Here is a 15,716-nt window from a genome sequence, read left to right as displayed (position 1 = left end):
GGATAATGGAATTACTGAATTCCGTTTGTAGAAGAGTACTGTTAAATGCAGCCTTCTATGAGGATGGAAATGTCCTGTGTCTACACTGTCCCGTGTAGTAGCCACTAGTCACATGCTTCTGTTGAGCACTTGAGGTGAGACCCGCAGGATGGAAGGACCACATGGTCAATTTTTAAAAATCCAATAATTTAAATGTCTTCAGACATTTGAAACGTATTTATCCGTGTGAAAAATGTCTTTCCTGTAGATTAAGTTCATTATGGGAATAAAACATGGCTTTAAGCCTTAACATTTTTTTTTAAAAACATTCAAAAAGAAAACACTAAACACCATAGTGGACAGCACATTTCTGGACCATCACAGAGACAAATCATTCACATGTGCTTTCGAAATATGCTTTAGGCACCATTTAAAAAAAAAGCATGACACATGTCATGGCAGAAGAAAGGGTGCAGCCCCTGTCACTTGGATATTTGGGTTATATTATTGTAGTGTAAGGAGACTAAACTTTAATAAGTCATCTATAAATTTATACATCCAGAAACTTCAAACCAGAAATAAAAAAAGGAAAGAAAAAGTCTCTAACTGACATGTAGTTTACATGAAACCTCTGCAGGGTTTTTTTTGTTTTTTGTTTTTTTTGATTCTGAAATATTTTATTTATTTTTTTTAACATTTTTTATTGTGTTATAGTCATTTTACAATGTTGTGTCAAATTCCAGTGTAGAGCACAATTTTCAGTTACACATGAACATACATATATTCATTGTCACATTTTTTTTTCACTACCACAAGATCTTGTATATATTTCCCTGTGCTATACAGTATAATCTTGTTTATCTATTCTGCATATGCCTGTCAGTATCTACAAATTTTAAAATCCCAGTCTGTCCCTTCCTATTCTCTGCAGTTTTTTTATCAGATGAGTTAACAGAGTTACCACTGGGACCTTAATTCTGAGAAATCAAACAGAGTCTGAGAACCAGTAAAACACTTTTCAAGAATGAGACATGAGAAGTATTCAGAGAGGAGGCACAGCAAGGCCCAAGGTGCACAGCGGCAGAGCCAGAATTTGGGCCCTTGGGGTCTGCCTTTAGCGTCTATGAAGTTCCTACTATGCTCCAAGGGAACACTCCCTCTCGGGGGAGACTGCATGCGTAAAGCACGGTCCTTAGCCTTGTGGATTCTCAGGCTTGAAAGGGTCTCTGAGAGACTGAATTATCCACATGATGTTCCCTTCCATGGGTTGTCCCTTCTCATTGCGAACCAGTCTAGCATTAAGGAACTCACTGTCTCCCAGACGGCACATTTTATATCTGGTCTGGTCTGACTTTAGTGAAGCAGAACAAAACAAACAAATAACCATCCAGCTGGTGCTACCTTTGTTTTGGCCACTGAATTCTTATTGAGCACCTGTTCTGCACCAGGCGCTGCTCGGGGTACAGCAGTGAACAGGGCAAAGTCTGTGTCCTCATGGAGCGTGGGGACACAGACAACGTACCCAGATAGGTACACCTGCCTGTCCGCAGGTGATGAGCGCTGCCAAGAACACTCAGCAGTGAGCGGGGCGAGGCGTGGCCGGGCAGGGGGTGCCAGTGTGTACAGGGAAGGTCCCTGAATGCTGCTTGGAGACCAGCAGGAAGGGAGAGCCAGGGCCAGGAGCGCCCCCTGGGGGAACAGCGAACCGGCATGGGGAGCAGCTCCAGTGAGGTGGGAGGGGACTTGGTGGGCCCGCAGAAGAGCACTGAGGCCAGCGTGGCCGGAGCAGAACAAGGCAGGCAAGTGAGGGCGGAGAGGGATGGGGCGTGGGGAGGGATTGCGGTGGTCTCCTTAGGCCCGGTCATGACTTTTACTGGGAAGGAAATTGTTTCCAACATAGGTTTCTCTGCATCCGCACCTAATGCAGGGGCGTCCCCTTCGTCACTCTCACATCCATCCTCCTCCTTTCCGCCGCCCTCCTCTCACCCTGGCTCGGGCTACCATCACCTCCTCAACAGACCACAGTGACATCACCAAGCCAGGTCCCTTCTGCCGCCTCTTCCGTGCAGTCCACCGGCATGCGGTTTCGACATCACTACTCGTAAAGCACAGCTCACGTCCAGGCACCAGTGGTGCAGAAAACCCGGTTCACAGTGTCTGCCTGTTCTGAAGGGTCAAACCAGTCCTAGCACAGGCAGCCTGTTACACCGACCTCCCACTACGTCTGCTTCCTTCCCCTCAAAGAGGATGCATCCCTGTCCCTGCCCCAGAAGCCTCAGATTTGCTCAAGCTAACCCTAACCTGGATGCTTTTCCCTCCCTTGTCTTCACGTGCCCCAAACCTGCTCATTTCCCAGTCCCTTCTCAGATTTTCCAGTCCTATGGAGCTGACCTTCATCCCCCATCTGCTGAGATTCACTGTGTCCATGACCCATATCGTCCTCCCCTTAGATAATCTATCTGGTTGACTGATGTTTTGTTAGATGTGTTCTTGTCTTTCTCTGCTATTCAAACTGTAAACTCTTGGAAGCCAGGTGATCAGGGTGATTTCACACCTTTTTTGAGAGGCAGAAAAAAGCACCCCTTCGTCTGAGCGAAAGCAAACCAGTGTCAGAGACCATGGCTTGAAAAGCGTAGCCCAGGCTGGATTTCTGGCCATATTCACCCCTTGGACCGGGCAGCCTTGGGCAAGACACAACTTCACAGCCCCACACAGAGGCCCTGGCTTACTGATCTTACTCGGTTTCAGATCCCTGGCACTGTCCTGCACAATGAGTAAAACCTTGAAATGCGCTGAACTGAATCCCAACCCTGATTGTTATGGATGTGAGAACTGAGAGAAAAGACGTTGTTGTGTTTGGGGCTGGAGATGGGCGGGTGCGCCTATGGCCACTCGAGCTTTATGCTTTGACCGGTCCTTCAACATTGGTCCAGGCAATGACGACAACACAGGCCCAACACAGGAGACTGTGGCTTGGGAGTGCGCAGTATCAAGATGACTCATTTCGAAGTCGACCGTCGAATTCAGGTTTCGTCCATCAGCTTTACGTTGAGGTGTGTGCTTTAACCCGGCTACGACGTGCACATTTGGTTTTAGACGTGTAGTCCACGTGGATTAGGAAGAAGTAGCAACTGTTGATGAGGCAAGACAGACAATCTAAGAGACAACCTGACCTGAGATGAAGTTAAGTGACCTTGAGCAAGTTATTTAATGACTTAGGATTCCATTTCCCCACCTGTAAAATGGAATGGCAATTCCTAACTTAAAGAATTTTGATGCAGATTTACTACAATAAACATGAAGCCAATCTGCCACGGAGCTAGCACTTTTTAAATGGTGGTTTTAAGTATTATTACCTGAGGAAAGCAGAAGTGTCCCTGAGACAGAAGGGACCAAGAAGAAACGGAGTGGTGGGGATGATGACTGGCTGGCTTTTGAGTTTCCATGCACCTTCTGGCCTACGATGTGAGTTTGCTAATGTGCTGGTTGGTATTCCGTCTCTCTCTCTCACACACACATGCGTACATGCACACACACACACTCACACACCTGTATACACACAGTCACATGAAATCTAGTGTTCTATAAACCTCTGGCTATGTTCTAAACATAATTTCATTTAAAGCCATGCCCTGTGCCAGTTTGAGGCTCCAGATGAAATAGAATGTGACCCTGAGTCCAAGGATTAAGGGGAGGAAAAAATATTTTTAAACTATGTTAGCAAAACAATGTTATTTATTCACAATTTTAGAGGGTAGTGCTGATGCCAGAGCATGCCCTGGGGCCCTGGCTGGGCAGCATCCTCGGGAGGCAGCAATCCGTATCCACCCACAATAATCGTAGATGTAGGCCATTTATTTACCGAGTAAAGTGGGCCCAGGCAACGGTCGGAGCTTGGGGGGAGTAAGGCTTTCTCTAGGTGTGAGTGAAGTTCCTGGAGGCACCAGGGCATCCAGACTTGACTGTCTCAAAGCAAACTTTGGAAACTGAAGGCATTTATGTATTCATTGTGTTCATGCAGAGGGTCTAGGCTTCACACTGAAGACCTAGTGTGGACTCACAGCTCAAGGAAACGTTGGGCAGCTGACTGAGTCTTTTAGGGCTCATTTATAAAGTGGGGGGCAAGTTTATATTTGCAGATTTGTTATGAGCACTCAATCTGGAAACCTCAGTAACCCTTGAAAGCACCTGGCATGTCAGGTGTTCCATGTGAGTTTCTTTCCCATAGCATAGCTGGAGCTCAGTGAATACTCATTAATAATAAATATATATTAATGAATGTATTTCCTTCGTTCTTTTTCAATGAAGTACCCAATACAATCCTATTAGCATTTCAGATGTACTTAAAATCTCACCACTTGTTTCCAGTTTCCATTCATGCTAGAGCTTAGACGAGAGTTTCTTCTAAGCCAGTTAAGGCTTCAGGAAAGAGGAAATAGGACAGAAAAGAGTTGAATCTGGAGAAGGATTGAATCTGGCAAGACCTGGAGGTGAAGGCGAGGTCAGATTCTGGCAATATCTTTTCCAGGCACTAGGGGGAGCTGCAGGCCTCCTTCACCGTAGATCACTTGGCCAGCAGGTTACCTCACTCTTACCAGGTTTTCTATGAGTCTCCTGGTAATGGAAGCCACGTCTAACACTGGGCTTTGGACACAAGACCCTGCCTTGATCTCAGACTTGGTGTACTCTATAAATTCAGCTCTTCGAGTCACGCCAGCCCCACCCCTTCCCTGCTGTTGTCTTGTTTCTCCTGGCGCCAACATCTTTCCAGACCGGCCTCTTCAACCCAGTGCCACCCACGTTCCCGTCGCTAACACCCCACAGTTTCGTCTTGTTTGATCAAACTGTGAGGCTTTCGAGATCCCAGGTCCGGCCCCACCGTGAGAATACCACCTTGGAGAAGGGCAGGCAGCAGATGGAAAGACAGAAGTGAACTTTTGCAGGGAAGAACTTTCAGAGTGACTGCTTGTAACCTGAAGAATGTCAGGCTTGGAGTTTTGGGGGAAAAACAAATAATTTATAGATCAAGTCTCTTTTGGCTCTTTGTGGAGTTTTCCAAATTTCTTCTGGGAGGCCCCCATTCTGTGGCTGGGGGTAGGAAAACTCACACCTGGGAGGCCAGCTTGTGTTTTCCAAGCCTGCCTTCCTCCTGAGTGGCCCTGAGTGGTAGGGCAGTCCTTGCTGGTGGCCTGGCCCCAGGCTCTGTGGGGAGGAACCGAGCTACACTCAGACATTCCAGCTGCTGCTGAAACCCAGCGGCACTTCGTTAAGTCCCGGGCCACACCCTCTCCTTTGAGTGTCAGCCAGCATTGCCCTGGCAACCAAATACCCTTTCTTTATGCTGCCCTCCCCTCGCCCCACGCCAGTCAGCTCCGTCATCAACACCTCGACTGTGGGCCTCTTTAGGTTCCTTCCTAGTCTCCAGGCTGCTTCCTACTCAGAGGCTGCAGGATGAGGATCAAAACATCTTCCCATGTCTGACACCCAAGAGGGGGACAGTTTGGAAGGTCCGGAGGTCTGAAGTGCATTAGACTGAACTTCTTGGTCAGGTTACTTGGTTACTATGATGTAGACACCACAGATCCCTGGGTGTGGTAGAACGCTTCTGTTCTCTCACTGTATAGACATCTGAGGAGCTGGCACGGTCTGCTTGAGAATCCGACCAGCCTGTAGGGTAGTGATGACTCAGGCCGGCAGACAGCAAAATGTCAGTAAGATCAGGCATGGGAGGAATTCCATTTCCACGGATGCCAAGAAACTCATGTCACATGGACCCTTGAAAGTGCAGAGGCCCAGCTCCATAGTCATTCCATGGCCGAGATGGACATTGTGCCGAGGACCAGGGCGAAGCTGCAAGACATGGACGTGTAAAGACCACTGTGTCTTATTTGTTGGTTTTGCCACATACAGGGAACTCCCCGCCACCAACAGCAAAACAAAACAAAACAACAGGCAAAATCAATGTGTTCAAAGTTTACTGTTAATTCAGCTCAGTCACCACATTGCCCTCATATAGGTTCCAAGTCCCAGGGGGACACAGAGCAGCTTTGCAGAGTGGTTAAAAGCATGCACTCTGGCTCCCACACTTCCCTGCTTTATGGCCTAGGGAAGGTTACTTAAGCTTTCTGAGTTGCCTCATCTGTAAAACGTAGCTATTAACAGTGTCTGTCCCTCGGCTTGTTGGGGGAATTAGACAAGAGAAGCCACGTGACAGTGGTTAGATGGTACCTGGCACATAATAAGCAACGATACATGTTATTTGCTAGCAAAACAACAGCGTCTTCAGCAACAACCAAAAAAATCACATAAAATGGTAAAACCTCTTAGAGAAAGTTCAAAGATAGCGTGTGATATTGTGCACAGAAGTTGAAATAGAATGTTATACACATGAAACGTACATAATGTTATAAACCAATGTTATCTCAAAAAAAATCCCACAGGAAGAAAAAGAATGCATAATATGAACTTGAAGCATGTTTTCTTGCAACCCTACAATGTCGTCAAGAGAAATCAATTGGGAAAGGATAATACTGGAGGCACGTGTGACTCCATTTCAGTGTTGAAGAACAATAAAGAGGGCCAGGGAGCACCAGTGTTGCTGAGCACTTCCTGTTGAATACAGTTGATTGAACGGAGTACATTCCCTGTGCTACACAGTAGGTCCTTGTAGTTTATCTATTTTATATGTAGTAGTGTGTGTCTGTTCATCCCGACCCCTAATTTATCCCTCTCCAATTTTTCCCCTTTGGTAACCATAATTTGTTTTCTATGTCTGTTGAGTCTATTTTGGTTTGTTAATAGAATTTATATCCTTTTTTTTATTCCACATATAAGTGACATATGCTATTTGTTTTTCTCTGTCTGACTTACTTCATTTAGTATAATAATCTCTGGGTCCATCCATGTTGCTGCAAATGGTGTTATTTCATTGTTTTTATATGGCTGAGTAGTATTCCATTGTATAAATATAGCACATCTTCTTTATCCAGTCATCTGTCAATGGACATTTAGATTGTTTCCATGTCTTGGCTATTGTAAATGATGCTGCTGTGAACACTGGGGTGCTGGTGTCTTTTCAAAGGCATGTTCCAGACATTGTGCTGAGTGCTTCCAAAAGCACTGCCTCATTTAATCTTCAGGATGCTTGTGTCAGGGAAGCTACAGTCTCTCAGCTCAAACCCACCCTTTTGTCCTCTACTTTGTGATGCTGCCATTGGAACACTGCAGACTTCAGCTCCTTTTGACCAGTCCACTCCATGTTAGGTTTTGTCAATAGGGACCACTAGAGGGCAGTTGGAAAAAAGTAGGGAGAAAGGACTGGTTCCTTCTGGTTTGCTTGCTGTTCACGTCAGCATCATCCTGCTCCTGGTTCTTCACCACCGTGGTGGCAGCAGTTCGTTCTAGTCTCTGTCATCTCTGTGCACTTGAAGAACTGGCTTTTTTACGTTCCGAAAAGAAGTTCCAGCACCAGGCGAATGGCCTCTCCTTGAGGAAACCTTTCTGTTTCCTCCTTTTGTTCTCCTAGTGGTGGCTGCTTCCTGCAGTTATCAATATCTCTGTGTTATCTCAGTGTTTCAAATATTTTTGCCCTTTGATCCCCCCGTATCTTTTAACCAAGTCCCTATATTAAATTCTCTCTGTTGAAATCATGACTGGATCTTCGCTGACACACTGTTCAAGTGGCAGAAACAGATGGAGACTTGAAATCCTGTTTTATGCCACCTAAGATACCAAATTAACGCCATTAAGACTATCTTAAAATACAGATTTCAAAGTGAAAAATGACAGTTCAGAAAGCATAAATAAAGTGCTGCGAAAGTGATGATGGAGTAACAGGGCCAGAGATCTCAGAAATGTGTTTTTTTCTTCTCACTCTATTTCTATTATCAGCGAACCATGAACCTATATTCACTTTTGTGTACATCATAAGTTATATGATGTAATGTATTTCGATGCACACGTAAGTGATTTTCTTGGATAGTCCTGATTTTAGGGGCTTGCTGCCTATTCTTTTTCTGTAAATTAGGGGAAGACAAATGCATGGCACACACCCGGCTGTTCACCATTTCCACATCCGTGCTAGGCATTTATCACACATCTCACCACTCTTTCCAGCCAGATACAGGCCCATCCTCAGCATCCTTCTCAAGTCACAGACAGCCACTACACATGATCAAATTTAGCACTCAGGCGAAAACCTATTTGCCATCCTTGTGCTCAATCTTAGAGTTTATGGAAATTTTTTTACTTTTGGCATCAAAATTCATCTTCCAGATTGTCATTCAGGCCCTAAAGAGTTATAAAATTCTTATGCCAGATGATATGGCATAAGAACAACTTTTAGTTTGAAGTATGTATGAGTTAAGACCCAGCTAGGAAAGCAGAGGACATCTTAGATCGTTCAACAGAGAAAATTCAAAATGGGGAACCAATTAGAAAACCAATTAGAACCAACAGAAAGGGCAGGTAAAAAATGTGGGTCAATCCAAAGTTCGGCAACAGCAGAAGCTCCTGCTTTGAGGAGGTAAGATTCTTGAACTGAAACTCAGGAGCTGGAGCTGCCTATAGGGAGCTGAGATCACGGCAGGAATATCCTGGAGGAGTTCTAAGGCCAGATGGGTAGCTGGAATCACAAAGAAGATGCTAAAGACGTCATCCAATCAGAGAGAGGAAGACATACACCAGCTTCCTCTCTCTCCTGGTCCTCCAGTCTTCTGTAAGTACCTGCCATTGTCCTGCTGGGCTGGAAGTCTGTTGACAAGGGTGTCTGGAAAATGCAGCTGACAAGGGTCAGCTCTCTGTGACACAGAGTAGAGCCACAGAAGGTTTGGGAGTGGGTCCGAAGACAAAGAGGCAGTTGGTTTTGAGGAGTAAGTGTGTTACCAAATCATACTCAGCAGTCACTAAGACAAGATGGCAGTTAAGGCAAGTCCAACCTCATCTTATCTACAGGGTCTTAGGTCCTGGGACATCGCAAGGACATGGCAGGAGACGGTTCATGTCTAAGTCAGTAGGTCACAGAACACTGTCTAACTCATTGGGCAGTGACAGCCTCAGGGTCACTTGACATTTGGATCCTTCTAAACAAAGGAAGTTGCTCCTAATTATTAAATACAGAGTATGGCTGAGGTTTTCCTACTGGGATAGGTAGTAAGAAATCTATTACATTAATTCGTAGACCAGGTGAACAGACTTCATAAACTCTAAGAAAAGGCAGTTTTGGTGAAGAAGCAAGATAGCAAAATCTGCCCCTCCCTACAGGACTCAATTCAATGACAGCACACCCTGCAAGGTCCTGGCACACAGACGGCTTTTCCCCTCACTTTGGAATAGTGCAGACGTGAGCCACATCCTGGAGCCCCACACGTATCCAAAGAAATTGTCAGTTACGCTGTATGACGCTGAGGTTTCAACTGACGCTAAACTGGTTCAGTTGAAAAACAATAAATTAGGAGTTGCCGACAGAAACGGGGTTGGGAGGCAGAAAGTCCTCAAAATCAGGGCTCGGTCCTGGGTCAGCATATCAAGCCGTGCTGTTCTGAAGGGCAGGAGGCTTTTGCGCTCCAAGTGTCCACTCCAGGATCGAGGGTCTTCCACGGATGCATGCAGAACACAGAGTACAGGGCAAAAGGACCATTACAGCCCATTATCAGGCTACATCGGACCTACAAAGCTGGGGTCACAGTCCCTTGACTCCACATTATCCTCATATGACAAACAAAAAACCAAGACAGACAAACCCGAAGCCAAGCCAAACACACAAGCGGACAAGCTATGCACCAAGTTGTTTTCCTGATGACAGTGGTAGGTCTGCACGGAGGCAGCCACATTTCCTTGGACGGTCTGATATGGGATAACCAGCCAGTGATTTGTAAAAATCTCAGCGGGAGTTTTCCCTTCCCGGGAAGCCCATTCACAGTGGAGGCTGTGTTGTAATGGCTCCAGCCACCAGCCCTTGGTCGAAACGCCGGCACTTCAGCTTTGCTGTGAACTGGGGCGGGTGACCTTAAGCCTCTGAGCCTCTGCTTCCCCTCTCCTCACAGTACCCGGTTCACAGAGTTGCCGTGAAGACAGAGGACTGGCCCGCAGTTCAAAGCTAGTGTGCCGCGTCCAGCACACCTCAAGTGCGGGATGCGCACGTTCACGTCTGGGAAGTTCCAGAGGCAAAGGGACAGAAAAACAAAATGATTAGAAGAACCCTTCCCTTCTAATTTTTCTTCTTTGTCCCAAACTGTCTTCTCTCTTCTCTTTCTTTCTCCGCCTGGCCCTGGAACAACTGTCCCCCCCTCCCAGGGTTTCCACTAAGTTCCTGAGGTTCAGCCTCTCAGAGCCATTGGGATGAAGTGCCCGCCCTTCTTTCTGTTCTCCTGTTAGAGCTGAGACTCACCTCTGTGGCGAGAGGGACGCTGTGTGTATGTAGCGCAGCCTGGGTAAAATTTCCTCTCCTGTTCGTGGTGAATTCCCGCCCAGGGAACTACTTAGGTGTTCCATCACTGCGGGATGGACTGGACACCACTGGCCCCTACTCAGGTCCTTTTTACTTAGCAGACCGACCCTTTTTATGGCTTCAAACAATAACCATTTTATTAGGCTGTGTAATTTTCAGGGTGAGGGATTCAGGTGGCACTTGGCAGGGTGACTCTTCTCTTTCAGGTAACATTAATGGAGGCTGCTGGGTCGTACACAGCTGGCAGAGGGACTGGTCTTGAGGGTCCAAGACAGCTTCATTCATGCGTCAGGTGCTTTAGCAGGGATGTCCAGAAGGTGGGCTCAGCTAGGGCGGTGGCCCTGAGGCTTACACGTGACCCCCCCAGCATGGTGACCCCCATATGGTGGCCTCAGATTTCTGCTCCAAAAGCAAAATTTACAGAGAAAAAGGCAGAAGCCTCAAGGCCTTTTCTTGACTCAGGCTTGGAAGTCACATAGCTTTACTTCTATTAGAATCTACTGGTCAGAACAGTCATAAACCCACTCAGATTCAAGGGGAGAGGCAGCAGAACACACATCTAGACGGGAGGAGGGTGGGAGAATTTATGAGCATCTTTTAAAACCGCCAGTCTTCATCTCCTTTAAATGGTTCCTGTTTGCACAAAGACCAGGACTCTCGCTGTCACTTTTCAAGAGGGCCGCCTGGTGCCCAGGCACTTAATATCTGGTTACTGAAGAATTTAAAGGGAATCACATGCGTTGGTGGCAGCACAGATCACATCTATTGAAAGTCACACAGTAGAGAAGGCGAAGAAAGATGGAGTGTGGAGCTACTCACCATGAAACCGTACATAATAGCCAGCCCCTCCCAGATGCCTCTATAGAAGGCAAGATAAGAACGTGTCAGGCCGGGCCTTTTGCAACATTATTCTTAGATGCCCAGCGTGTAGATTTCAGCAACTCCCACAGCATTCTGTACGCCTCTGTCCTCTGTCGTGGTTCTCCTCACCCTTGTAATGATGGGTTCAAAGTCTAACTTTCCCCATAAAATGCCACCCTCCACGATGGAGAACAAACTTACTGCCAGCATACCCTCTGCACCAGGCCTGGTGTCAAACGCAGCAGACGTGCAGTGAATACATTCCGTTGGCTAATTATTTGGAGATGATGGCAGAAAAAAAAGATGAGACTCGCTAGTTACATAACAAGCAGCTTGTAATTTGCTGTGAAGTATTTAACTCTTTTTTTCAACTTAGGACATCAAGGCCTATGGATGCAGAATCTAAAGTATAATGTTTAGAGCTCTGACAATCCCCCGTGAGTCCAGTCAGACCACGCCGATGATTAAAGGACACAGGTAACATCCACACACCCGACACTTACTAACGGCTTTGTTTATTACTCAGTTGATTATTCCATTTTTTATAATCATACAGTGATTCCCTTTTAAACAAGACTGTTACACCCGAAGTTGGTCACACACTGTCCTCTCTCTTCCTTCTATAGTAGTAAAGGGTTTTTTTTTCACACTCAGTTTTTTAATAGAACATTTCCAAATATCAAGAAATGTGATAAACTAAAAGTAATGAATGGACCAAACTCCATGAGAAACGAACACACGCTCAGTGAAAGGTCCAGCGCGGTCACAGCGGGTCACGCACATTCAGGAGGGAGCACCAGCGGTCTCCCGGGGGCCCGGCGCTGGGCGCGGGCTGGTGCGTGTAAGACCTGTTTGGCAGCTTGGAAAGTTGAGGTTTAATACTGGTCTTGTCAATCACCCTTTCTAGTTAGAAAGGGTTCCTCCAATCAAACTGCGGGCAGTGTCCTCAGGGGGTGGTGAAGTGTGTCTCCCCAGGGCAAACATCCTCCAGGGAAACCCTCAGGAGGTCCCAACACGCTTTCCTGCTCCATTCAGGTTGGTCTCACTTTAAACTTGAAAGTAGATGGGGTTGTGTGTACAGTGTGTATGTGTGTGTATACAATGTGTGAGTCTGCAGTGTTTGTATAGTGTGTGTGTATAGTCTGTGCAGTGTGTATAGTGTGCGTGTCGGGTGTGTATACACCTTGTATATAGAATGTGTGCAGTGTATGCATTGTCTGTATAGTGTGTTGTCCATGTGTAGCGTGTGGTGTGTGTGTATAGGTGTGCGGAGTGTGTATATGTGTCGGGTATACATCTGTGGCTGTGTGTGGTGTGTGTATACTGTGTGCATGTGTGTATGGTGTGTACACTGTGTGGGCCTACAGTTTGTGTCATGTGTAAATAGCGTGTAATCTGTAGTGTGTTTGTGTAGAGTGTGTGTAGTGTGGACGCATGTGTGTATAGCGTGCGTACACTGTGTAGGGTGTGTGTAGTCTGGATGCGTGTGTGCATAGTGTGTGTGTACATACGCTGTAGTGTGTGTGCAGTGTGCATGTGACTGTGTGCGGTGTGTGTGTACGCTGTGTGGTGTGGGTGGTGTGGACGCATGTGCGCACATGCAGTGTGTGTGTGGAGGGCAGAGGGGACACTGGAGGAGGAGGGGAGTCACGGGAAGGAAGAGGCTGAGCAGGAAGGGTCACAGGAGAAGCAGAAGGAGATGAGGTGCCTGAGAGGAGGTGGAGGGACCTGGGAGAGTTGTGGGGGAGGCAGAAAGAGGGAGGGAAAGCCAGGGCCTCCTTTATTGGACAACACAGAGGGAGGGGACAGGGCAGGGGGTCCCTGACCTGGGCGTCCTCAGACTCCGCCACGTTTTCTGTGAGGACATAAATAATGGACAGCGAAGCAGCAGCAGCGGCCAAACCAGCTCCTCGCAGGCTCCGCCCAATTGGTTGGGACTCTTCCTCTCTGGTCATGGTCAAGATCAGACACTTGCCCTTTGAGGCAGTTTACCCGAGGCCTTGTGTTGACCACAGGCAGTCTCGGAGTTTTCTGGAAACTCTTCCCTGGAACTGGGGGGATCTCTGGGGGGTACATTCCAGAATGAGATAAAAACTTCTCCATCTTTCTGCGAAAAGACGCAGGGAGGGGTGTGAGATCAGCCTGTGCTTCGCTCGTGGGCACCGCGGGGAAGGCCCCAGACCCCCTGGTCCCTAAGGGCGCTGTCGCTGCAGAGCTGGGGTGCCCGGTGGGCATGTCTACCCCGCGGAGGCCGGGGCAAGGAGGAGCTGCATGTCCCGGCACTGCTGAAAGCAGTGCTGAGGGTGGCGAGGGGTTAAAGTCCCGTGCTTGGGGTGAGGGGGGAATCCGACAGCCTGATTTCATATGGTAGCTCAGGGGGGTAAGAAATGAGGGTAGGGGAGGGGACGCAAGGTGCATAAACGCTCTCTGCCTCAGTTTCCTTATCCCTGAAATGGAGCCAAGAAGAGCACTTCCCTGGAAGGGACAGGGGTGGAACTGCGAGAATTCAGCGATACCTAGAGCGCTCAGAGCGCGCCTAGCACCCAGGAAGCACTCAGTAAATGAGCCTGTCATTATTACTGCTTAGGAAAAAATTGACATGGCTCAATGACTGGCCTTACAGATTCTGGATCTCCTTCCTGACCCTTCTCTCGTGTTCCCAAACGAGGAGCCCTGGTCAAAGGCAGAGGGGCTGACAGCCAGTGTTCAGGCCGCAGGGGTGTTTAGGGGCGGTTAGGGGCGTCAAGGGTCCGCAGGGCCGCGCAGAGCCCTTTCTGAAGGGCAGGGTTTCCTGCCAGCTGGGCCCCCACTCACGCCCATGCTGTTGCTCGGGGAGTGGGGCAGACACAACGGCCGGGCCCTTACCTGCCGTCACCGAGCTCGCCTGCCCAGGCTCTCCACCGCTCCCAGCAACCAGATGGGAGGCGAGATGAATGATCTGCTAAACCAGCAACATAATTAAGCAAATTCGGCAAGGGGCAAAGGGACAGGGCTTTTTTCTGGTCGGCAGTAACTTCAGCTCACCAGAACACTGATGTGGAGGTGCCAAGCCCTCCTGACCAGAGCAGGCATCAGCCAAGACTCATCGGTCCAGGGGAAGCGGTGTGCTGTGCACCGGGGGGTCTGCAGAAGTTCACCCTGGAGGCACAGGAGTTTTTTTTAAAACAATAAACTACACTTCTTTCCTACAGTGTGGGCCAGTTAGACTCCCAGGCCGAGGCCTCTGCGGGTGCACCTGACAGGTAGCAGTTTGTTGCCTCTTAATGATCAGAATGTTCAGACAGGTCGGCGATCTTGCGCAGGGAGACTGAGTTGCAGGACCTCGAACTTCAGGGGGCCCGCTGGGGCGCGTAACGGCGCTGGTTCTCCTCTGGGGTGTGAAGACAGCAGTCAGAGGCCGGGGGGAGACACCACGGGACCCACCCGGGAGCCGCCTTCCCGATTTTCTTGTCGTCGTTCGCTGTGGGCAGAGCCGGGCTCCCGGCGTGAGCTGCTCCCGCAGGAGGAAGCCGGAGGCGGGGCCCGAGGCCGCCCCGCAGCTTCCCAGCCTCGTCTCTGCGCCCCGCTGTAGGCGACGCGGGAATTCCGGGAGCCCAGGCGCACCCGCCCTTTCGGGGGACGCACGACAGAACTCTTGAGCGTTTTGATGAACCTCTCGGACGAGAATGAACGAAACAAATTAACCAAAAAATAAACAAGCCCGAAAATACTCCCCTAAAGAGAAACGCGGGAAGCCCCGGCTAGCAGGCTCACTGACCACGCAGCTGAGGGCGCCCTACCGAAGAAGGTCTGCGGGGAGCAAGGGTCACGTCCTCCCTGCTCGAGATGTTGCCTGCGGAGGTTTAAATGTTCCATTAAAAAACATTAAAAAGCCACACACCGACCCAGGCGCGCCGGCTCCCTTCCTCGCTCCGGCTTCCTCCGGGCAGCCGCGCTCCGGCCGCGCCGCGGCGCTAGGTGTCTTTGCTGTCCCCGTAATCGTTGTAGGGGATGCTCAGGGTCTGCTCCTCGCACGTCTTCCTGAGGTCCCGGCTGAGCTCCGACCAGTCAAGCCCGTAGGGCTTGATCTCACTGTAGCGGCAGCCCAGGTACCTGAGGGAGCTGCGTCGCAGGCTGATCCTGGGCTCCTGCAGGAGTCCGTTGCACCAGCTGCTGAGATCCCCGAGCTGCGAAAGGATGAGGCCGGCCTTCCTGCGGGGCAAGCACGGAGGACGCTTAGGTTACACAGAGCAGAAGGCAGGAAGGGTCCACAGCGTGAGACTCTCAGCCTCAAGAGGGCCGAGCTGGGTCTGTTTTGCTTCCTGTCCCAGGGTTGGCACTTAGATCAGGAGGCCCTCTATAAATACATGTCAAGCCAATGAACGAACGAATGAATGAAATAATTAATCAGGATGGATGAGCAAAGTGGGGCATCAAAGCAAAACAGAGA

The 15,716-nt window shown here is 48.8% G+C and overlaps 1 protein-coding gene across 2 annotated transcripts in view; it reads right to left on the bottom strand.

Moving 5' to 3' along the window:
• Positions 1-11,783: 11,783 nt before the first annotated feature.
• Positions 11,784-15,716, bottom strand: part of ASTN1 (astrotactin 1) — a 293,273-nt gene continuing 289,340 nt past the window's right edge. Inside the window, exons 23-24 of one of the 2 annotated variants that reach the window (XR_012062696.1) lie at positions 14,153-15,478; positions 11,784-13,394 (exon numbers count right to left, since the gene is read on the bottom strand). Coding sequence is in view for 1 of the 2 variants with exons in the window: in XM_072946060.1 (XP_072802161.1) it covers positions 15,241-15,478 (238 nt within the window). In the remaining variant the exon portion in view is untranslated. Of the gene's footprint in view, positions 15,479-15,716 lie in introns of both variants that reach the window. The other variant, XM_072946060.1, reaches the window with a different exon arrangement.

This window comes from Vicugna pacos, chromosome 21 (genome assembly GCF_048564905.1).
Source record: "Vicugna pacos chromosome 21, VicPac4, whole genome shotgun sequence".
NCBI lineage: Eukaryota > Metazoa > Chordata > Mammalia > Artiodactyla > Camelidae > Vicugna > Vicugna pacos.
This window is presented reverse-complemented; position numbering and strand designations above follow the sequence as displayed.